This window comes from Salmo salar, chromosome 11 (genome assembly GCF_965601325.2).
Source record: "Salmo salar chromosome 11, fSalSal1, whole genome shotgun sequence".
Taxonomy (NCBI): Eukaryota; Metazoa; Chordata; class Actinopteri; order Salmoniformes; family Salmonidae; genus Salmo; species Salmo salar.
Window position 1 is genome coordinate 114,665,513 of NC_138301.1, and position 24,262 is coordinate 114,689,774.

The 24,262-nt window shown below is 43.1% G+C and overlaps 1 protein-coding gene across 1 annotated transcript in view; it reads left to right on the plus strand.

The window, feature by feature from the left end:
* The first annotated feature begins 724 nt into the window (after nt 1-724).
* rtn4rl1a (reticulon 4 receptor-like 1a) overlaps nt 725-24,262 on the plus strand; it is a 218,302-nt gene continuing 194,764 nt past the window's right edge. Inside the window, exon 1 of the mRNA XM_014129631.3 lies at nt 725-1,495. Within this exon, the coding sequence (XP_013985106.2) occupies nt 1,483-1,495 (13 nt within the window). The 5' untranslated portion in view covers nt 725-1,482. The remainder of the gene's footprint in view (nt 1,496-24,262) is intronic.

Sequence of the window (24,262 nt, forward strand, 5' to 3'; positions counted from 1 at the left end):
AGAGACAGGCAGGCAGACAGTGAGACAGACATACAGAATGAAAGGTAGAAAACGAGACAGACAGACAGACAGTAATACGAAGCCTGACAGACAGATAGGCACACAGACAGACAGAAAGACAGAATGATAGGTAGACAGACAGACAGGCAGGCAGGCAGACAGATAGAACTTAAGACAGGTAGGCAGGCAGACAGACATACACACATGTAAACAGACATACAGACATATAGACAGAGAGAGAGGCAGACAGACAGATAAGCAGATATGATGACACACAGACAGATAGACAGGCAGATATATTGACAGGCAGACAGACAGACAGACACAGACAGACAGACAGACAGACAGACAGACAGACAGACAGACAGACAGACAGACAGACAGACAGACAGACAGACAGACAGACAGACAGACAGACAGACAGACAGACAGACAGACAGACAGACAGACTTGCAGATGGTTGCTGGTGTTACTGAAATAAGTAAGGGCTGAGGGAGAGAGAGAAAGAGAGAGAGAGCGAGGAGTAGAGGAGGCAGACAGATAGGCAGACAGACAGAGAGGCATCCAGACAGACAGACAAAGAGGCAGACAGACAGAGGCATTAAGACAGACTTGCAGATGGATGCTTGTGTTCCTCAAATAAGGGCTGAGAGAGAGAGAGAGACAGAGAGAGAGAGAGAGAGAGAGAGAGAGCGAGAGAGTGTGTGTGAGAGAGAGAGATACTCAGTGCTAGAGAGACAGCTGCAGATAAATAATGGTGAGACACGCGGCGCACGCTCCACGGTCTGTTCTCTTCATCCGTCAGATCATCTCCTCTAGAGAAGGGAGATTGAAAGGGCTGCCGCGAGCCAGCCAGTAACGGAGACCGGAGAAGGCACTGACCCATTCTGCTTTCCTGCCTTGTCGAATAACAAGTCATTTTTAGGGAGTGGATATATTGTTTTGTCAATTTCAAGAGCTAAAAGCTCGGGAATGGAAAAGGTAAACGGTCTTCATCTATTTGTGCCACAACACATTCAGACGACAGCAAGAAAGTTATAGCTTTCTCTTTTCAACCGAACTGTTTGAATAAAAGCTAGGCTACAGTGGGCTAGAATTAAAAAGCTCAGGTGCCCATAAAGAGCCGAGTTGACAGTGTGCGACACCGGCAAAACAGAAGAAGCGCCTGCAGTGTGTTTATGGATAGATAGGGCATCTTGAATAGATTCTTCCAGATGCTTTAACTTCGTCTATGTCGGAATATCAGCGGGTGTTTTCAACTCTGCCTGTCAACACTGTTCATTTCAGACCAGACCAAATGTAACAGTGATTCGCGAGGGACGACGAAAACACCAACGATCAAAAGATTCAGCCAAAGCGGTTCAAAAATAAAACTGGCAGTTTTATTGCGGAGTACCAGACGAGAAACCTACATTCTCCCGGAGACGTCCAAGCAGGATGGAACTCAAACTGGGATACTAGACCGGTAAAACAATCGCCGTCATGTTTGGAAGAGGTAAGAAAAAAATAATTTGTGAGCCTATATCGCTCTAGTAGTGTTTAAATCGGCAATTTGTTTTTGTATTTATGTTTGTGTGAATTTGTCACATTTACAGTGTGTTGTTGGGAATGTCTTTGACTATGATATGTCGCTGCATGGATTACGACAGTTTTGGGAATATCTGTTGTTGATGACCAACCTACAGTAGACTAGCGGTCTATCACGATTTGGAATGCATTTGGGATGATGCGTCTCCCCCTGTGAGGGGTCGGTATATGTGTAGGCTCTACTGTCGACTACAGTGTCTGAAATATCCAGGTGTATGTGCGCGCTTGTGTGTGTATATCCTGCGTGCTCGTGTCTAGTCCACGGAAAGGTCTGCATAGAGGTGTGTGTATAGCTTCCCAGCTAGCACATTTGGTTCCTTGGAAGTTGTGGGAAACATGTTTTTGGCTTCACATTGGTTGTGGGAAGAAGCCAGCAAGTTTTATGACCGGTAAAATTGAAGTTTTTTTAATTTTTTAATTCTGAGAACAGAAGTTTGGTCTCTCTTTGTGTGGTGTTTCTCTTTTCGTGATGTGTGTTTTGCCATATATTTTTGTTGTTGTTGTTATTTTCTTATCCCAGCCCCAGTCCCAGCAGGCCTTATTGTAAATAGGAATTTGTTGTTAACTGACTTGCCTAGTTAAATAAACGTTACATTTTTTTTAAGTGAGTATGTCGCCTGTTCTGGGAAGGTTTATTTTTAGGTTGCAGGGAGGTTCTGAGAACATTTTACTCTGGTTGCAGGGAGGTTCTGAGAACATTTTACTCTGGTTGCAGGGAGGTTCTGAGAACATTTTACTCTGGTTGCAGGGAGGTTCTGAGAACATTTTACTCTGGTTGCAGGGAGGTTCTGAGAACATTTTACTCTGGTTGCAGGGAGGTTCTGAGAACATTTTACTCTGGTTGCAGGGAGGTTCTGAGAACATTTTACTCTGGTTGCAGGGAGGTTCTGAGAACATTTTACTCTGGTTGCAGGGAGGTTCTGAGAAGATTTTACTCTGGATCATTGAAGGTTTTCCTGGGAGGTTTTGCTCTGAGAAGAGAAATTATAGGATATTTCAAGTTTAAAAAAAAAATAACTTCCTTAAAACTTTAGCTAAATGTTTCAATAAAAGTTTTAGTAACACTGATAGCTTTATTTTTTATTTTATTTTTTTACTCCAAGCACAGATAGGACTCATAGAAATATATTTCCTTCAGATTAATCACGCAAACATGTCTTTTTTTATTGTGACCCAGCATCAGTGAGATTCCAACCTATAATCTTCTGTTCTTTATCCATGGAATTAGTCCATGGTGCCTCCAAGGATGGCTCTAGCATGCCAATTATTTTATGGATACAAAGCTGTACATTTTCTTGTCTATTCAAACAGACCCCATTTCAAAGGAAATGAACACTCATTAAGATCAGGTGTGGCCAAATAGTGGGTGCGGCCAACACACCAGATAATACAAGAGAGTTGGATTGATGCTGAGAAAGGAATGTATATGTTTTTAAATAACAGACTTAGAATGTTCTCTAAACCTTACTTAAGTTTTTTGTTTTGAGTTTCCTTAACGTTCTCAGAACAATTTGAGAACATGACTCTAAATAGGCAGCTCTAAATGGCCAGGTCGCAATTGTAAATGAGAACTTGTTCTCAACTTGCCTACCTGGTTAAATAAAGGTGAAATAAATCAAATAAATAAAAAATAGAACCATCATGAAACCTGTAGGAAATGTTATGCTGAAGTACTGAAATACCCACAGAAGAAAGAACGTTGTTCTTAACATTCTCTGAAATATTTGAGAACATTCCCAATGTCAAACCAGTTGGAGAACATTCCCAGAACATTGAAAATCAAAAATCAAATCAAATCAATATGTATTGGTCACATACACATGGTTAGGAGATGTGAGTGTAGCGAAATGCTTGTGGTTCTAGTTCTGACAGTACAGTAATATCGAATAAGTAATCTAACAATTCCCCAACAACTACCTAATACACACAAATCTAAAGGGGTGAATGAGAATATGTACAGTCGTGGCCAAAAGTTTTGAGAATGACACAAATATTAATTTCCACAAAGTTTACTGCTTCAGTGTCTTTAGATATTTTTGTCAGATGTTACTATGGAATACTGAAGTATAATTACAAGCATTTCATAAGTGTCAAAGGCTTTTATTGACAATTACATGAAGTTGATGCAAAGAGTCAATATTTGCAGTGTTGACCCTTCTTTTTTCAAGACCTCTGGAAACCGCCCTGGCATGCTGTCAATTAACTTCTGGGCCACATCCTGACTGATGGCAGCCCATTGAGGTGTTTCCTGGCCATGGACCCAAAATATCGATGTTTTGTTCCCTGAGCCACTTAGTTATCACTTTTGCCTTATGGCAAGGTGCTCCATCATGCTGGAAAAGGCATTGTTCGTCACCAAACTCTTCCTGTATGGTTGTGCGAAGTTGCTCTCGGAGGATGTGTTGGTACCATTCTTTATTCATGGCTGTGTTCTTAGGCAAAATTGTGAGTGAGCCCACTCCCTTGGCTGAGAAGCAACCCCACACATGAATGGTCTCAGGATGCTTTACTGTTGGCATGACACAAGACTGATGGTAGTGCTCACCTTGTCTTCTCCGGACAAGCTTTTTTCCGGATGCCCCAAAAAAAATCGGAAAGGGGATTCATCAGAGAAAATGACTTTACCCCAGTCCTCAGCAGTCTAATCCCTGTACCTTTTGCAGAATATCAGTCTGTCCTTGATGTTTTTCCTGGAGAAAAGGGGCTTCATGGCTGCCCTTCTTGACACCAGGCCATCCTCCAAAAGTCTTCGCCTCACTGTGCGTGCAGATGCACTCACACCTGCCTGCTGCCATTCCTGAGCAAGCTCTGTACTGGTGGTGCCCCGATCCCGCAGCTGAATCACCTTTAGGAGACGGTCTTGGCGCTTGCTGGACTTTCTTTGGCACCCTGAAGCCGCCTTCACAACAATTGAACCGCTCTCCTTGAAGTTCTTGACGATCCAATAAATGGTTGATTTAGGTGCAATCTTCCTGGCAGCAATATCCTTGCCTGTGAAGCCCTTTTTGTGCAAAGCAATGATAACGGCACGTGTTTCCTTGCAGGTAACCATGATTGACAGAAGAAGAACAATGATTCCAAGCACCACCCTCCTTTTGAAGCTTCCAGTATGTTATTCGAACTCAATCAGCATGACAGAGTGATCTCCAGCCTTGTCCTCGTCAACACTCACACCTGTGTTATCGAGAGAATCACTGCCATGATGTCAGCTGGTCCTTTGTGGCAGGGCTGAAATGCAGTGGAAATGTTTTTGGGGGATTCAGTTTACAGTTAATTGCAATTCATCTGATCACTCTTCATAACATTCTGGAGTATATGCAAATTGGCATCATACAAACTGAGGCAGCAGACTTTGTGAAAATTAATATAATGTCATTCTCAAAACTTTTGGCCACGACTGTACATATAAGTATATGGATGAGTGATGGCCGAGCGGCATAGGCATGGTGGAATAGATGGTATAAAATACAGTATATACATGTGATGAGTAATGTAAGAAATGTAAACATTATTTAAAGTGGCATTGTTTAAAGTGACTAGTGATCCATTTATTAGTGGCCAGTGATTGGGTCTCAATGTAGGCAGCAACCTCTCTGAGTTAATGATTGCTGTTTAACAGTCTGATGGCCTTGAGATAGATGCTGTTTTTCAATCTCTCGGTCCCAGCTTTGATGCACCTGTACTGACCTCGCCTTTTTAAAAATTTTTACCTTTATTTGACTAGGCTAGTCAGTTGAGAACAAATTCTTATGGATAGTAGCGGTGTGAACAGGCAGAGGCTTGGGTGGTTGTTGTCCTTGATGATCTTTTTGGCTTTCCTGTGACATCGGGTGCCGTAGGTGTCATGGAGGGCAGGTAGCTTGCCCCCAGTGATGCGTTGTGCAGACCGCACCACCCTCTGGAGAGCCTTGCGGTTGAGGGTGGTGCAGTTTCCGTACCAGCCTTTGGTACAGTCCGACAGGATGCTCTCGATTGTGCATCTGTAAAAGTTTGTCAGGGTTTTTGGTGACAAGCCACATTTCTTCAGCCTCCTGAGGTTGAAGAGGCACTGTTGCGCCTTCTTCACCACACTGTCTGTGTGGGTGGACCATTTTCAGTTTGTCTGTGATGTGTATGCCCAGGAACTTAAAACGTTCCACCTTCTCCACTGCTGTCTTTTCGATGTGGATAGGGGGGTGTTCGCTCTGCTGTTTCCTGAAGTCCACAATCATCTCCTTTGTTTTGTTGACATTGAGTGAGAGGTTGTTTTCCTGACAGCACACTCCGAGTGCCCTCACCTCCTCCCTGTAGGCTGTCTCATCGTTGTTGGTTATCAAGCCCACTACTGTGTGTCGTCTGCAAACGCGATGATTAAGTTGGAGGCGTGCATGGCCACGCAGTTGTGGGTGAACAGGGAGTACAGGAGGGGGCTGAACAAGCACCCTTGTGGGGCCCCATTGTTGTGGGTCAGCAAAGTGGAGATGTTGTTTCCTACCTTCACCACCTGAGGGGGGCCGTCAGAAAGTCCAGGACCCAATTACACAGGGCGGGGTCGAGACCCAGGGTCTCAAGCTTAATGTTGAGTTTGGAGGGTACTATGGTGTTAAATGCTGAGCTGTAGTCAATGAACAGCATTCTTACATAGGTATTCCTTTTGTCCAGATGGGATAGGGCAGTGTGCAGTGTGATGGCGATTGCGTCATCTTGGGACCTATTAGGGCGGTACGCAAACTGAAGTGGGTCTAGGGTGGCCGGTAAGGTGGACTTGACTAGTCTCTCAAAGCACTTCATGATGACAGACGTTAGTGCTACGGGGGTAGTCATTTAGTTCAGTTACCTTTGCCTTCATGGGTACAGGAACCATTTTAGCCATCTTGAAGCATGTGGGGACAACAGACTGGTATAGGGAGCGATTTAATATGTTCGTAAACACACCAGCTAGCTGGCCTGCGCATGCTCTGAGGACGCGGCTAGGGATGCTGTCTGGGCCAGCAGCCTTCCGAGGGTAAACATGTTTAAATGTTTTACTCACGTCGGCCACGGAGAACGGGGGGGGGGGGGCGCAGTCCTTGTTAGCGGGCCGCAACGGCGGCACTGTGTTATCCTCAAATGGGCAAAGGTGTTTCGTTTGTCTGGAAACATGATGTCGGTGTCAGTGACATGGCTGGTTTTCTTTTTGTAGTTTGTGATTTCCTGTAGACCCTGCCACATATGTCTTGTGTCTGAGCCGTTGAATTGCGATCACCTTGTCCCTGTACTGGCATTTTCCTTGTTTTATTGCCTTGGAGGGAATACAGCCATATTCCCAGACCTCTTTCAATGGTTAAATGCGGTGGTTCGCGCTTTCAGTCTTGCAAGAATGCCGCCATCCATCCACGGTTTCTGGTTACGGTAGGTTTTAATGCTCACAGTGGGTACAACATCTCTAATGCACTTCTTCATAAACTCGCTCAACGAGTCAGCGTATAGGTCGATGTTGTTCTGAGGCTGACTGGAATCATATTCCAGTCCACGTGATCAAACCAACCAATCTTGAAGCATGGCTTCCGATTGGTCAGACCAGCATTGAATGGTTCTCGTCACTGGCACATCCTGTTTGAGTTTCAACCTATAAGAAGGTAGGAGCAAGATGGCGTCGTGGTCGGTATTCCCGAAGGGAGCGCGGGGGAGGGCTTTGTATGCATTGCAGAGGTTAGAGTAGCAGTGATCGAGTGTATTATCCCTGTGCGTAGTCAATCAATATGCTGATAGAATTTAGGTAGCCTAGTTCTCAAATTTGCTTTGTTAAATTCCCCAACTACAATGAATGCAGCCTCAGGATATATGGTTTCCAGTTTACATAGAGTCCAGTGAAGTTCCTTCAGGGCCGTCTTGGTATCTGCTTGAGGGGGAATGTACAGCGCTGTGACTATAACTGACGAGAATTCTCTTGGCAGGTAAAATGGCCGGCATTTGATTGTAATGAATTCTAGGTCGGGTGAGCAGAAGGACTTGAACTCCAGTATGTTGTTATGATTACACCATGAGTTGTTAATCATGAAGCATTCACCACCACCCTTCCTCGTCCCAGAGAGGTGTTTATCTCTGTCGGCGCCCTGTGTGGAGAAGCCCGGTGGCTGATCCGATTCCGACAACATATCCCAAGAGAGCCATGTTTCCGTGAAACAGAGAATGTTACAATCTCTGATGTCTCTCTGGAAGGCAACCCTTGGTAGAATTTCATCTACCTTGTTGTCAAGAGACTGGACACTGGCGAGTAGTATACTCGGAAGCGGTGGGCGATGTGCACGTCTATGGAGCGATGTAACCATGTTTTAACTTTTAGGAAACGTTATGTTAACCTGTTAGGGCTAGGGGGCAGTATTGACACGGCTGGATAAAAACATACCCGATTTAATCTGGTTACCACTCCTACCCAGTAACTAGAATATGCATATACTTATTACATATGGATAGAAAACACCCTAAATTTTCTAAAACTGTTTGAATGGTGTCTGTGAGTATAACAGAACTCAAATGGCAGGTCAAAACCTGAGAGATTCCTTTGCAGGAAGTGGCCTGTCTGACCATTTCTTGAACTTCTTTTCCATCTCTATCATTTACTAAGGATCTCTGCTCTAATGTGACACTTCCCACGTCGTCCATAGGCGCTCAGAGCCCGGGAAAAAACAGAATGTCGTCATTCCAGCCCAAGGCTGAAACACATTATCGCCTTTCTCAAGTGGCTGATCAAGGGACACTGGGCTTACGCGCGTGACCCCTACCGCCCCCGCCTTTGGGATTTTTTCCTCTGTTTGCCGAAAAGGAGATTCCCTGTCGGAATATTATCGCTTTTCTACGAGAAAAATGTCGTAAAAATTGATTTTAAACAGCGGTTGACATGCTTCGAAGTACGGTAATGGAATATTTAGAATTTTATTGTCACGAATTGCGCGCGACACTTCTTTACTATTTCGGATAGTGTCTGGAACGCACGAACAAAACGCCGCTATTCGGATATAACGATGGATTATTTTGGACCAAACCAACATTTGTTATTGAAGTAGCAGTCCTGGGTGTGCAATCTGACGAAGACAACAAAAGGTAATCAAACTTTTATAATAGTAAATATGATTATGGTGAGTGCTAAACTTGCCGGGTGTCTAAATAGCGAGCCCGTGATGCCTGGGCTATGTACTTAGAATATTGCAAAATGTGCTTTCACCAAAAAGCTATTTTAAAATCGGACATATCGAGTGCATAGAGGAGGTCTGTATCTATAATTCTTAAAATAATTGTTATGCTTTTTGTGAACGTTTATCGTGAGTAATTTAGTAAAATGTTAGCGAATTCCCCGGAAGTTTGCGGGGGGTATGCTAGTTCTGAACGTCACATGCTAATGTAAAAAGCTGGTTTTTGATATAAATATGAACTTGATTGAACAAAACATGCATGTATTGTATAACATAATGTCCTAGGGTTGTCATCTGATGAAGATCATCAAAGGTGAGTGCTGCATTTAGCTGTCTTCTGGGTTTTGGTGACATTATATGCTGGCTTGAAAAATGGGTGTCTGATTATTTCTGGCTTGGTACTCTGCTGACATAATCTAATGTTTTGCTTTCGTTGTAAAGCCTTTTTGAAATCGGACAGTGTGGTTAGATTAACGAGAGTCTTGTCTTTAAATGGCTGTAAAATAGTCATATGTTTGAGAAATTGAAGTAATAGGATTTTTAAGGTTTTGAAAATCGCGCCACAGGATGGCAGTGGCTGTTACGTAGGTGGGACGCAAGCGTCCCACCTAGCCCATAGAGGTTAAAGTAATGAAATACCAGGAAAAGTTCCTTAAATGTGTTGAGAATGTTCCAAAGCCCAGCAATTATCCTGCACACCATTTCAACAAAGTTGTGGGAAGATCTAAGAAACATATGGTTCTCAGAACGTTATGTGCTAACTGGGTTCCAAGTATACTGTCAAATCCTGGAGCGTTTTGGACTGTCTTGGTGTCATTAAATGAGGTACCAGTTAAATAGTTTGGGTAGTTTGGGATTTTGGCAATGCAATTCTGGACTTTATCTACTTCCCTAGAGTCAGATTAACTTGTGAATACCATTTTTATTTGCGTCCAGGATGAAGGAAGTTAGAGGTAGTTTTGCGAGAAAATGCTAACTGCTGTAGCTTAGCACAAAGACTGGAATCTCCAGTAGACAATTGCGCAAACGCAAGATAAGAACTTCCTTCATACTGGATGCAGAGACATAAAAATGGTAACCTCAAGTTCATCTGATTCTGGAGAAGTAGAAAAAGTGCCTCATTGCCAAAATTCAGAACTATCCCTTTAACATACAGATGTAGGACATTCATTTGATCACCCTGTTGCATGAGAACTTTCCTGCAATTAACAAAATTTAAAATGCGTAGTGTATTTGAGGTTTCTGAAGTTTGTAATGTCCAATTTGAAATTTCAGACGTGTATCAACTCCTGCAAAAATGTCCATTCATTATAATCTTTATAATAATTCACATTTCCTGTTGCTGTAGGAGTATTTTCCTGCTGTATCAAATTGGCTCAAATTAAGATCCAACATCTGTAAGACCTCTAGCTTCATCTTCTCTCTCCCGCGGCCTGGTCCGCTCGGCTCCGTTCGGCGGGAATACATTTTTTTATCCATATCACACTATATTATTCTTTAAAATAGAAGATGGCTGCTGCACTGCAGTTTACAGTTATCGGTGTGTGTATGTGCGTGTGGGCATGTGTGCGCCTTAGCAGAAGCTTTCTGACATTCTCGAGCGGGTGATGAGACAGTGGCGCGAGGAACAGGCGCCAAGATAGTCCGGGGGCCGGGACTGTTTACAGAGAGAGAGCGGGAGAGACAGATGTATGTAGGTTTCTGTAAAGCTCCAATGTTGCTGGAAAGAATGTGACATTTGTAATGCTAGCCTACATCCGGTTCAAATCCAACTTCAGCACACTATTAAAAGGGTACACGTGTGTGTGTCTGTCTGGATAAACAGCAGCTTTGCAATTGCGGAACCATATCTCTCTGTCACAGACAAACACTCACCACATAAATTAGGTGAGTCATCATCATGTTCATGCTGAAATAGACTGACAGGCAATTATTCAGAAAGAAGCTGTTGGGTGACAAATGTATTGTACAGCTGAATGAGCTGCACTGAATGGAATGGAAAAGGTCTGCTTAACGTCAATAGATAGAGAGAATAACCTGGGTCTGACACACACACACACACACACACACACACACAGATCATTATCGGTTAAGCCACTTGGTTTGGCCCATCTTCAAGCTGGATTCTATCCTCATTACTAATGAAACCATCTGGGCCTGCACTGGACTTGGGGGCGGTGGCTCTGTGTGTGGGCTGGAAGGAATAGGCCAGTGGTGTGTGTGTGCTTGTTTGTTTACAATACCGGCTGAGTTTCTTCCAGCCCACACACACACACACAAATATGATAAACGTCCGTATAGCTGTGTGTTTGCTGAATATGCATGCTGTCTGTCAGTAGAAGTGATGAAATGTGGTGTAATGTGGAGGTGGTTTGTCTATGATACAGTTCTCTGTCACCTTTACTTCACTACTAACACACAGAGAGAGAAAGAGGGAGGGGGAGAGAGGCGGGGAGAGAGGGGGAGAGAGAGAGAGAGAGAGGGGGAGGGGGGGCAAAATAACGGGAGAGATGGAGGGATGGATGGAGAAAAGTAACAAGATGGGCGGCAGGTAGCCTAGTGGTTATAGCGTTGGGCCAGTAACCAAAAGGTTGCTAGATCAAATCCCAGAGCTGACAAGGTATAAGGTTGTTCTGCCCCTGAGTAAGGCAGTTAACCCACTGTTCCAAGGCTGTCATTGAAAATATGAATTTGTTCTTAACTGACTTGCCTAGTTAAATAAAAATAATAACGAGAGAGTTAGAGAGGGGGGGGGGAAAGAGAGGGAGCAAAATCATTATTTCGATAGAGGGACGGAAGGATGGAGAAAAATAGTGAGAGGGAGAGAGAGGGAGCAAAATAATGAGGGAGGGAGGGATGGATGGAGAAAAATAATGAGAGAGAGAAAATACAATGTTTATTTATTTTCCCGTTTGTACTTTAACTATTTTCACATTGTAACAACATAATGACATCTTTTGGAACTTCTGTGAGTGTAATGTTTACTGTTAATTTTTATTTCACTTTTGTTTATTATCCATTTCATTTGCTTTGGCAATGCTAACATATGTTTCCCATGCCAATAATGCCTTTAAATTGAATTGAGAGAGGGTAGAGAAAGAGATGAGACAAGGTCATATCTATGTAAAATGACTAATGAGCACCAACGTGAAGTTCATAAGAGCATATCAAATTTGGTGTCAGATAAATGAAGGCTGTATTTCGGAGAAATGAAGGCATAGATACATTTTTCAACCATTTTCCATCATTAACAACATAAGAAATAAGTAAAGGTTTTGATTTCTGGTCACACCGATGGAAAAGGGGTCTTAGAAAAAGGTATAGAAAATGCATGGAAACACAGTAATGTTGAAGTAAAGACCCCTGCACACTAATATCATCATTTATATTTAGTTTTGCAGAAAATATTTGCCTTCTGTAAGTTTAAAAAACATTGCCTTGTAATTCTGTTACCACATATCTTTAAGATATTCTCTAATTTCCTCTCGCTTATGAGGAGGGACGATCTGAAAGTAATAATTAAGTGATAATGCCGGTGTTTAGAGGATATATTGGCACGGGTGTTGTAGAATAATAGAGAATACATCAATTACAACTATGAAATAAAACAAATGGAATCATGTAGTAACCAAAAAAAGTGGTACAATACAGTATATTTTATATTTGAGATTCTTCAAAGTAGCCACCCTTTGCCTTGATGACAGCTTTGCACACTCTTGGCATTCCATGTGTTATTTCATAGGTTTAATGTCTTCACTATTATTCTACAATGGAGAAAATAGGAAAAATAAATAAAAACCCTGTAATGAGTAGGTGTGTCCAAACTTTTGACTGGTACTGTATATATACTGTATATATTGTTTTGAGGGGGCTTTTTACCCCTTTTTCATGATATCCAATTGGTAGTTACAGTCTTGTCCAATCGCTGCAACTCCCATACGGACTTGGGAGAGGCAAAGGTCGAGAACCATGCGTCCTCCGAAACACGACCCAACCAATCCAAACTGCTTCTTGACATGCTGCCCACTTAACCCAGAAGCCAGACGCACCAATGTGTCGGAGGAAACACGGTACAGCTGGTGACCGAAGACAGTGTGCATGCGCCTGGCCGCCACAAGGAACCGCCAGAGCGCAATGGAACAAGGACATCCCATCAAATCCTCCCCTAACCCTGACAACGCTGGACTGTAGTGACACCTCTAGCACTGCGATGCAGTGCCTTACACCATGCACAAACCGGACGCGCGTGCACGCCCAAACTGTCCGCATGCGCCATCGTGCGCAAATAGATTTTGTCCCCTCACACCAAACGTGATCACGACATGCAGGTTGAAATATCAAAACAAACTCTGAACCAATTATATTAATTTGGGGACAGGTCAAAAAGTATTAAACATTTATGGAAACTTAACTAGCTAGCTTGCAGTTTCTAGCTAATTTGTCCTATTTAGCTAGCTTGCTGTTGCTAGCTAATTTGTCCTGGGATATAAACGTTGAGTTGTTATTTTACCTGAAATGCACAAGGTCCTCTACTCTGACAATAAATCCACACATTAAACAGTCAACTGAATCGTTTCTAGTCATCTCTCCTCCTTCCAGGCTTTTTCTTCTTTGGACTTTATATGGCGATTGGCATCCAACGTTCATAATACGGTGTATTACCACGACCGACCGACCTCAGTTTCTTTCAATCACCCACGTGGGTATAACCAATGAGGAGATGGCACGTGGGTATATGCTTCTAAAAGCCAATGAGGAGATGGGAGAGGTAGGACTTGCAGCGCGTTCTGCGCCACAAATGGAAGCAACTTCTATTTTAGCTCTTGACAATGCAGTTGCTCATTGGCGCGTGTGAGCAGCGTGGGTGCAATGATTGAATAACATGTATTTATTTTGCAACGCGAGCGGTTTGGTCAGCATGTTAGATCGCTGCGTCACTCGGGAGACCCTAATCTAAAAAAAAAAATTGTGAATTGCATGTTATAGAAGGTTACAGACATTTTTTTTTTTGAATTTCACTTGTTTTTGAGAAACTTACCCCCAAACAGCAATGGATTTCCTGAGTCTCATTCTGGAGATCCAGGGCGTCCATAAAGTTTTTTAAATTACATTTTTCATTTATTTCACCTTTATTTAACCAGGTAGGCTAGTTGAGAACACGTTCTCATTTACAACTGCGACCTGGACAAGATAAAGCAAAACAGTGCGACACAAACAACAACACAGAGTTACACATGGAATAAACAAGCGTACAGTCAATAACACAATAGAAGAAAGAAATAAGTCTATATACAGTGTGTGCAAATGGCGTGAGGAGGTAAGGCAATGAATAGGCCATAGTAGCAAAGTAATTACAATTTAGCAGATTAACACTGGGGTGATAGATGAGCAGAGGATGAGGAGCAGATGATGATGTGCAAGTAGTGATACTGGTGTGCAAAAGAGCAGGAAAGTAAATAAAAACAATATGGGGATGAGGTAGGTAGATTGGGTGGGCTATTTACAGATGGACTATGCACAGCTGCAGCGATCAGTTAGCTGCTCAGATAGCTGATGTTTAAAGTTAGTGAGGGAAATGTTAGTCTCCAGCTTCAGCGATTCTTGCAATTCGTTCCAGTCACTGGCAGCAGAGAACTGGAAAGAAAGGTGGCCAAAGGAGGTGTTGGCTTTGGGGATGACCAGTGAGATATACCTGCTGGAGCACGTGCTACGCGTGGGTGTTGTTATCGTGACCAGTGAGCTGAGATAAGGCGGAGCTTTACCTAGCATATACTTATAGATGACCTGGAGCCAGTGGGTCTGGCGACGAATATGTAGCCAGGGCCAGCCGACTAGAGCATACAGGTCGCAGTGGTGGGTGGTATAAGGGGCTTTGGTAACAAAACGGATGGCACTGTGGTAGACTGCATCCAGTTTGCTGAGTAGAGTATTAGAAGCTATTTTGTAGATGACATCGCCGAAGTCGAGGATTGGTAGGATAGTCAGTTTTACTATGGTAAGTTTGGCGGCGTGAGTTTTTTTGCAAAATAGAAAGCTGATTCTAGATTTGATTTTGGATGGCAAATGGCTCTCAAAAAGCTCTCAGTATCATGATTAAGTTCTTTAGAAGTTGATCACATGACATTTTGTCATACCGAACTTCATCTGCAACGTTGTAATCCATTTTATTTGAACTCGAGCGATAACTTCTGACGGGCGTATATTGGGGTGCATGCGTATACTTCAGAAGCACACTAGCCAGTCCACAACAAATGTGTCCACTGTAAACACAGAGCTGCTAGCTAGCTGCCGGTCGCTAATCTTCCAAGCTAGCTAATTCGTTTTTTATTTCAAACAACTACGCAACCAACATGTGTGGCTATGAATACGAGGAGGAAATGTTTGAATTTGCAGACAAGCCTTATTTATCTAAACTGGAATACACAGACGTCGAGCTTTAATAGATGGAGGAAGACAGAGAAAGGAGAGAGAGAAACGGAGCAGGCAGAGGCTGAGGCAGATATTCAACCAGCAGATGAGACCCGACTCAGGTCATCTCGGAACTGGTTCTGTACCTGTGGGCAATACCAAGCGATGCCCACTGAAGACGAGTGTCTTTGTTGCGCGAAGTGGGACCTGCTTATGCTAGCCTTGGAAAATCTAGAATTGTCTGGTGTCAAGACACCGCTGACCCGCGAGCCCACCTTACTCTGTGTAACCAGTGACAATGATTTTCCAGTCCTCCTAATCCCAGCAGTTGTAGAAACTTTTTTCCATGTGCCAAAAATAAACTGAAAGAAGAGACCTCGGCCAGAGGGACCTAATGGCCAGCTGTCAATAAAGTATGTGTGATAAATACACTTCCCAGCATTACGGTATTCATATGCTGTGTCAGATATGTCATCAGAACACTCACATGTTAATCAGTTGCCTACAGTTGTGTGATTCTGCTACCGCACAATATAGATTTGTGGCTTACAGAGTGGTCTTGAAATGGGGATTAAAAGGCGAACGACATGTGCCGTGATCAGAGACAAGTGTTACCCAGTTACATCGTCAGCACCATCCGCAACAAGTGCCGCTCACCCACATGTGTCTACGCTGGATTTAAGGAGACAGATGACGCCTTCAGAATCCTTTGAACAACCTTCCACCGATGGCTCATCACCTTTCCCTTCCCTTAGTTTCTCATTCGTAAATGTTTTGTTTGTATACTGCAATTCTGCTTTTAGCTGCCAATGTGTACAATATCAAATAGTCCTCACTATACAGTACATGCAACACATAGCCTTGAAAAATCCTTATTGACACCAGTGCTGTGGCTGTATAACAACCCCCCCCCCAAAAAAAACGTTAATCGCTTCGAATTGTTTTCTGATGGAAAATAATACACTGTAAACGTTCACATTTCCAACTGAGGAATGAAGAACATATATAAGAGTTTTATTTCACAGATGAAATACATAGTAATATACTGACAGTATCTGTAGAAAATCCCCTCGGAACCCTCTCTCTGACCCTGGGAGTTTGTGATTATCAGGCTGATTCAAGTAGCTTACCATCCCCCAACCGGAGCCTGACTATTGTCTTGCAGTAGAGGGCAATTCACAGCTCCATCGTTAGGGAGGTTACTAGGGAGCCTTCTGGGAGAGTTCCAGAGATAGTCAAACTGTCTCTTACTCCCAGGGTCAAAGAGGGAGTGTTCAGAGGGGATTCTCTGCTGTGTCACAGCAGTACAGTGTTTAAGGTTAAGTTTAGGCATTAACTGAGAAATCTTAAGGTTAGGCATTAATTCAGAATGGTTAAGGTTGGGATAGGCTTAAAACAAAAAGCTCAAAAACAACTTCCTATCACTAGATTTGAAGTTGCAAACTTTGGAATCAGAGGCAGATGCTTATGCCCAACCGCCATCCCAGTCCACAATGCAAATGTCACATTTCTAAGAGTTTAAGGTTAAGTATAGGCATTAACTACAACGTTTTAAGGTTATGGTTAAGTTTAGGCATTAAGGCCGCCATCCCCGTCCACAACACCCTAGCAAAACCAAAACCTACTTGAAGGTAACAGGACTCACTGTTGCCCCAAGTGGCCGGTTTCCACTTCATCAGTTGAGTCAAGTAAGAGGTAATTGTTGTTGCATAGGTAGTGGTGCTGTAGCATTGGTTGTGTGTGTGATGTATGGAAAAAGACAGCTTCCATCTTGACAGAAGGCAATATTTTATTACCAAGTCTCCTGTGAACAACACACTCACCCATGCACACGCACACTGACACTGCAACACACACACACAATCACTTCAATCATCATGTAAGTTACTGCTACTCTGTTTATCATATATCCTGATGCCTAGTCACCTTACCTCTTTACATATCTACCTCCATCACTTCAGTATCCTTGCACATTGTAAATATGGTATTGGAATTGACCCTGTATGTAGCTTACCTACTTTCTCGTGTTTTTATTTCTATTGCTCTTGTGTTTTTGTTCTACCATATTTTATTTTATAGTACTACATTGATATTGATTAATGCATTGTTAGGATAACATAGGCTTTTCACTGTACTTGTGCATGTGACATTAAAAACGTGAAACTTGATGTGTGCCACATCGACTTGAGTAGTTTGCTACTATTCTGTAAATACAAAAATACATCCAAGTTGGCCTAAACCGGTTTTGAGGACCATTTATGACTCACTGCCTCGATTTGGTCTTAAGTAGAAAAATTTGAAATAGTGTTTTTTACATTGGATAAAAGTAGAGATGGTATATCATAACCTGCAGTTGAGGAACAATGGGAAAGTAATTCAGCTTTGAAAGTTGATCAACTTGTAACCCCACTTTAAAAAAAATAGCCCTCGAATGTTTTGGTACACCTACTGGAGAACTCTTCTTTATCGACACCCATTCAGCATCGTTCACAACCTCTCTAGCCTTAACCCCACCCATCTCTTTAAAGATTCACATGTGAAGCTATGTTTTAAACAGAGTGAGTAGTGTAGTAAACAACGACAGATTTCTAGACTAAAAGAAGTAAAAGTAGTAGCCGACAATAAGGAAAAACTCCAGGGAAAAATACACTTATCTAGTCCTTGGCCTATATCCTAATCTGACTTTGGTGCAGGTCATGTTGTTCTTCACATTACTGTCTCTGGTAAACACACTATCTCAAATCAAAGTTTATTTGTCACATACACGGGATACAGAAGGTGTAAACGGTACAGTGAAACGCTTACTTGCATATTTGCATAGTAGCAATATCAAAAATAGAAAGAGTCAATGCTAGTAGAGAAAGAACAAAATAATATACAGTTTGTACAAGAACATTATCAATAACCATATCAGTGATACTGGTGATAGGAGGTAACGTGGCTGAGCAGCAGGATAAAAAAATCAATAGTAGCAGCAACGTATGAGTACAATATTGCATTTCACTCATGCTTTACAGACCTAACTATAGCTAGACCTAGCCGATCAGGTACCTAAACAAAAGCTAGAGGATCTGAGTCATACAGAGGATATGTGTAAGCGCCATAAGCCATCTAACGTTATGAAAATACATGTTTTGTAGAATTATATAACAATAGCAAAGCACAAAACAACCTGAAAATAGCTAGCTAGATGTTTACCCTATTCTGAAACACACACTTGCGAGGCTGGCTACATAGGAAGTAGGGCTGACCCTTGTTGGTCGAACAAAGATGATATATTTTTATAATGGCACACAAGACACCTGTCTCAGTGGACTAATCCATTGAGGAGGCCGTGGGGATGCCACTGTCCAAGAAAAAGGGAAGTGTGGCTCAGCTGCACAAGGCATGTCTCTCTCCAGCCATTTTGTGCATATTCATTGTTTCATAACTTCATTGTGTGCATTGTTTGCTGTGTCTATCAATTGTCCAGTGCATACATCACCAGTAGTAGCCTACATTTACCCCTGATTCCAATCATTTCTAATCTGCAATGCTTGTTTGGTTATGGTAATTTATGTTAAGGCATTCAACATATTATTACTACTACGATCGTTTACCATTTTCATTGTTGGAGTGGACACGTTGTATGCAGAACTCACAACCTATGCTAAACTTGTGAGTTCCATGTTTTTGTTTATTTCATTCCATTTCTGAGATTTGTCAATTTATTCATCATGTTTTGTTTGAAACTCTTCTGTCAATGTTGAGTAAGGGCGCGCACCTGATAACCATATAAAAGTAGGACTAGTCTACCTGGCCTGCGTGCAAATGTAGACATATAAAATGTTTCCATTTGGGGATGTCTGATAATAAGAAATACTATCTTAACTCACCACCACTAATGAACTGTGGACCTTCTCAAATAATGTTTTCTTCACCTCAAACAGCAATTAAACAAAGTCTGTTTTTAGAATCAGTTGAGAATGACAATAGTTCCTCAACATATTACAAAATATTTCCAGCTCTCTCTATTTTGATAACCACTGGCATGAAAGGGAAAAATGTAATGCTCTGGTCCAGTGTAAATGTCATAATATACCTGATTACTTCTTATCCCTTGCACAAATGCACAAATAGCCTACAGCTGTGTCTGGGCGGGAAACACTGTGGGCCCAGAATATTTTAAATCTGTTATGGCTAGGGGTTCCGCTAGCGGAACGTTTCCACAACATCCGGTGAAATGGCAGAGCGCGAAATTCCCAAAAAATTCTTCGAAATATTTAACTTTCATACATTCACAAGTGCAATACACCAAGCTTAACGTCTTGTTAATCTAGCCACCATGTCAGATTTCAAAAAGGCTTTACGGCGAAAGCAAACCATGTAATTATCTGAGGACAGCACCCCATCAAACAAACACATGACAATCATATTTCAACCCGCCAGGCGCGACACAAAACTCAGTAATAACGATATAATTCATGCCTTACCTTTGAAGAGCTTCTTCTGTTGGCAGTCCAATATGTCCCATAAACATCACAAATGGTCCTTTTGTTCTGTTAATTCCATCGTTATATGTCCAAAATGTCCATTTATTTGGCGCGTTTGATTCAGAAAAACACCGGTGCCAACTCGCCCAACATGACTACAAAATATCTAATAAGATACCTGTAAACTTTGTCCAAACATTTCAAACAAATTAACTAAATCCAACTTTAGATATTTTAAAACGTAAATAATTGATCAAATTTAAGACGGGATAAACTGTGTTCAATACCAGACGAAAACAAAGTGAAGCACGTTCCAGATCGCATGCACCTGGAGTGACACATGAAAATAACAGGGCTGCTTCTTCATTTCTCAAAGGAAAAACATCAACCAATTTCTAAAGACTGTTGACATCTAGTGGAAGCCATATGAACTGCAACCAAATGCCTCAGAAATCTAGATTCACATAGAAAACCAATTGAAAACAGAGTCACCTCACAATTTTTTTTCCTGGATGTTTTGTCCAAGGGGTTTCGCCTGCCAAATAAGTTCTGTTATACTCACAGACATAATTTTAACAGTTTTAGAAACTTTAGAGTGTTTTCCATCCAAATCTACCAATTATATGCGTATCCTAGCTTCTAGGCCTGAGTAGCAGGCAGTTTACTTTGGGCACGCTTTTCATCCGGACGTGAAAATACCGCCCCCTAGCCCGACGAGTTAAACAATGTTGCAAGTTTGCTAGTGCGAGTTTCGGGCCGACCCAGTTGATAGTTGATACAATGTGCAGGTTCTTTGCAGACAGATCATGCATAGCCAATGTGATTTATAGGATATTTATTTTTATCAGGACTTTTTTTTTAAATTGTTGGCTTCACTGCAAGGACGATCAGCTATCCATTCTGTCTCCCTGTAGCCTGTCTTAGGCATCTCACTGTACGGACATTTCAATTTATTGCCCTGGCCACAACAGCAGTCCTCATGCCTTCTTGCAGCATGCCTAAGGCACGTTCACGCAGATGAGGAGGGACCCTGGGCATCTTTCTTTTGGTGTTATTCAGAGTCAGTTGAAAGGCCTCTTTAGTGTCCTAAGTTTTCATAACTGTGACCTTAATTGCCTACCGTCTGTAAGCTGTTAGTGTCTTAACGACCGTTCCACAGGTGCATCTTCATTAATTGTTTATGGTTAATTGAACAAGCATGGGAAACAGTGTTTCAACCCTTTACAATGAAGATCTGTGAAGTTATTTGAATTTTTACAAATTATCTTTGAAAGACAGGGTCCTAAAAAAGGGATGTTAATTTTTTTGCTGAGTTTATTTGGGTGTTTCTGGAGCCTTTCCACAACAGTGGGTCGTTGGTCAAACTGCTTCCATAGGCAGGATACACACACACACACACACACACACACACACACACAGTCTTATTGATAGCCGGTTGTTGAGGAGCTCAATTAAACATGGCTTTACTCTTTACTCCCCATGAAGAGAGGGAAAGAGGCTTAGCCACTTCACCTCTGATTACACTGCACAGTACAGCACCAGAAAGGAGGGAGGAAGGGAGGAGGAGAGAGAGGAGGAGGGGAGCGGGAGGGAGGGAGGAGAGGAGAGGAGAGGAGCGGGAGGAGGAGGGGAGGGGGAGAGAGGGCGAGAGGGAGGGAGGGAGGGCGGAGGAGAGAGAGGAGCGGGAGGAGGAGGGGAGGGGGAGAGAGGGCGAGAGGGAGGGAGGTGAGGAGAGGAGAGGAGAGAGAGAGAGAGAGAGGAGGGAGGGAGGGAGGGCAGAGAGGGGAGGGAGGGAGGGAGGGCGGGCGGGCGGGCGGGGGGGGGGGGAGGGGAGGGAGAGGGAGGAGGAGAGGGAGAGGGAGAGGAGAGAGGAGAGAGGAGAGAGAGAGAGAGAGAGAGAGAGAGAGAGAGAGAGAGAGAGAGAGAGAGAATAGAGAGAGTGTGCTTGTGTGTCGCTTGATACTCAGGGGAGAAGCTGTTGTCTTGGTCTGTATTGTAGGGTGTGTGTGTGTGTGTTGGGGACCCGAGGGAATAGTAATGGAGTAAATGTCAGAGGTGGAAACATTGAGTTATACACAAGGCAGATGCTTTCAGCCTGGCAGAAGATGGAGGGAGAGATCTGGTAGCGTAGTAGATAGCAAGGGCTTTGCTCTATGGCTGTGTGTGTGTTTGTGTGTAACCTGTTTTTCAGGCTCAACCTTTGAGGCCTGGGGACTGCAGCAGCTAGTCCTATACCTCCAAAGAGAGAGAGAGGGAGAGACCGAGGGAGAGACCGAGGGAGAGGGAGAGAGAGACCGAGGGAGAGAGAGAGAGAGACCGAGGGAGAGAGAGAGAGAGACCGAGGGAGAGAGAGAGAGAGACCGAGGGAGAGAGAGAGAGAGAGACCGAGGGAGAGAGAGAGAGAGACCGAGGGAGAGAGAGAGAGAGACAGAGGGAGAGAGAGAGACAGAGGGAGAGAGAGAGACAGAGGGAGGGAGAGAGACAGAGGGAGAGAGAGAGACAGAGGGAGAGGGAGAGAGAGAGACAGACAATACAAATACCTTTATTAACCTGATAGTTACATCATTAAAAACACAAACTTTACTTAATTTAACGGATTGTGGGTTCGATTCCCACGGGGGGCCAGCACAGAAAAAAAAAAAAAAGTGAAATGTATGCATTCACTACTGTAAGTCGTTCTGGATAAGAGCGTCTGCTAAATGACTCAAATGTAAAATGTAAATGTAAACCAAGCCCCCATCCTCGTCCACTGTACATAGAACCCCCCTGACGCCACACCCCTGATAAAACCCCATTGAATTGAAAGAGAGGGAGAGAGACAGAGAGAGATGCAGAGAGGAAGAGATGGAGAGAGAGAGTGAGGCAGGAGGTAGCGAGAGAGAGAACACCAAGTGGCTAAACTCTGGTGCCAAACACTAGGCGTGCCCTGGAGCTGTTGTCAGAGGACAGACTGATGGCCCCAGCCACATCATATTTGACACGGGCACAAATGACCTGAGGGCCCAACAGGAAAGGGTGGTCACAGCACTCAAGGGAGTGATTGAGTAAGCTTCTTCCTCTTTCCCCAAAGTGGTCATCTCCACCCTGCTACCAAGAAAATACTTTCACCCTGCTACCATACAGCGGGTGGATGCAAGCATTTCCCGGGACTGTGCCTCAAAACCTAATTTCTACCTGGCCCACCATTCCACCCTGGACTTGAACAGCCTTACGACCAGGTCCACCTCTACAAATTTTACCAGGACCCTGAATGGCGTCACCCTCAACCATAGCCCCAGCAGCTCACACAGGAGCAACAGAACAATGGACAACCCGGCCAGACCAGCAAGACCCCCTCCCAGACCTGTACCAAGAGGACCTACACACAGACCACAGCATCACCAGCCACATCCCCACCCCAACCAGCCTAGACCCCCCCTCCCTAAACAAACCCTGGCCACACCCTATTGGCTTGGGCTTTGTATAATTTGATTTACACAACATGCCTACCACTTTGAAGATGCAAAATATTTTTTTGGTGAAACAAACAAGAAACAAGACTGAAACAGGTTTCCCTCAAGAATTTCCCTGGTCCATCATTCCTTCAATTCTGACCAGTTTCCCAGTCCCTGCCTACTTCACTGTGGGGATGATGTTCTCGAGGTGATGAGAGGTGTTGGGTTTGCGCCAGACATAGCGTTTTCCTTGATGGCCAAAAAGCTCAATTATAGTCTCATCTGACCAGAGTACCTTCTTCAATATGTTTGGGGAGTCTCCCACATGCCTTTTGGCTGAGTTGAATGTATTTGGCAAAGGTGCATTTAAACTTCTGACTTCAACTGTATACAGACTCAGTGAGCCTTGCTATTGAGAAAGGCAGACCTGGCTGTATGACCATATTAGAGATGCATATTTCCCTCAGATTACACAGGTCCACAAAGAATTTGAAAACAAACCCAATTTTTGATAAACTCCCTTATCTATTGGGTGAAATACCACAGTGTGCCATCACAGCTGCAAGCTGTGAGACCTCTTGCCACAAGAAAAGGGCAACGAGTTAAGAACAAACACCATTGTAAATATATCCCATTTTTATGTAAATGTATTTTCCCTTTTGTACTTTAACTATTTGCACATTGTTACAACAATATATATAGCCATAATATAAAATTTGAAATGTCTCTATTAATTTTGAACTTTTGTGAGTGTAATGTTTACCGCCAATTTTTTGTGTATTTCATTTTTGGAGAGAGAGAGAGAGAGAGAGAGAGAGAGAGAGAGAGAGAGAGAGAGAGAGAGAGAGAGAGAGAGAGAGAGAGAGAGAGAGAGAGAGAGAGAGAGAGAGAGAGAGAGAGAGAGAGAGATGTGTGCTCCACCAGCGTAAACAGTGAGGTGAACAGAACAACAACATTTTAAGAATCGTTAAAAAAAACATACACTGAACAAACATTTCTTTGTGTCTTTTACTTTTTGATTTGTACACCAGTTTCAAAAAGCTGAAAATAAGATACTTTTGGTTTAATGAAAATACATTTCACAACAGTTTAGATGGTACAATGATTCTCTACACCAGGGTGGTCAAACTCATTCCACTGAGGGCCGAGTGTCTGCGGGTTTTAGTTTTTCCTGTCAATTAAGACCTGGACAACTAGGTGAGGAGAGTTC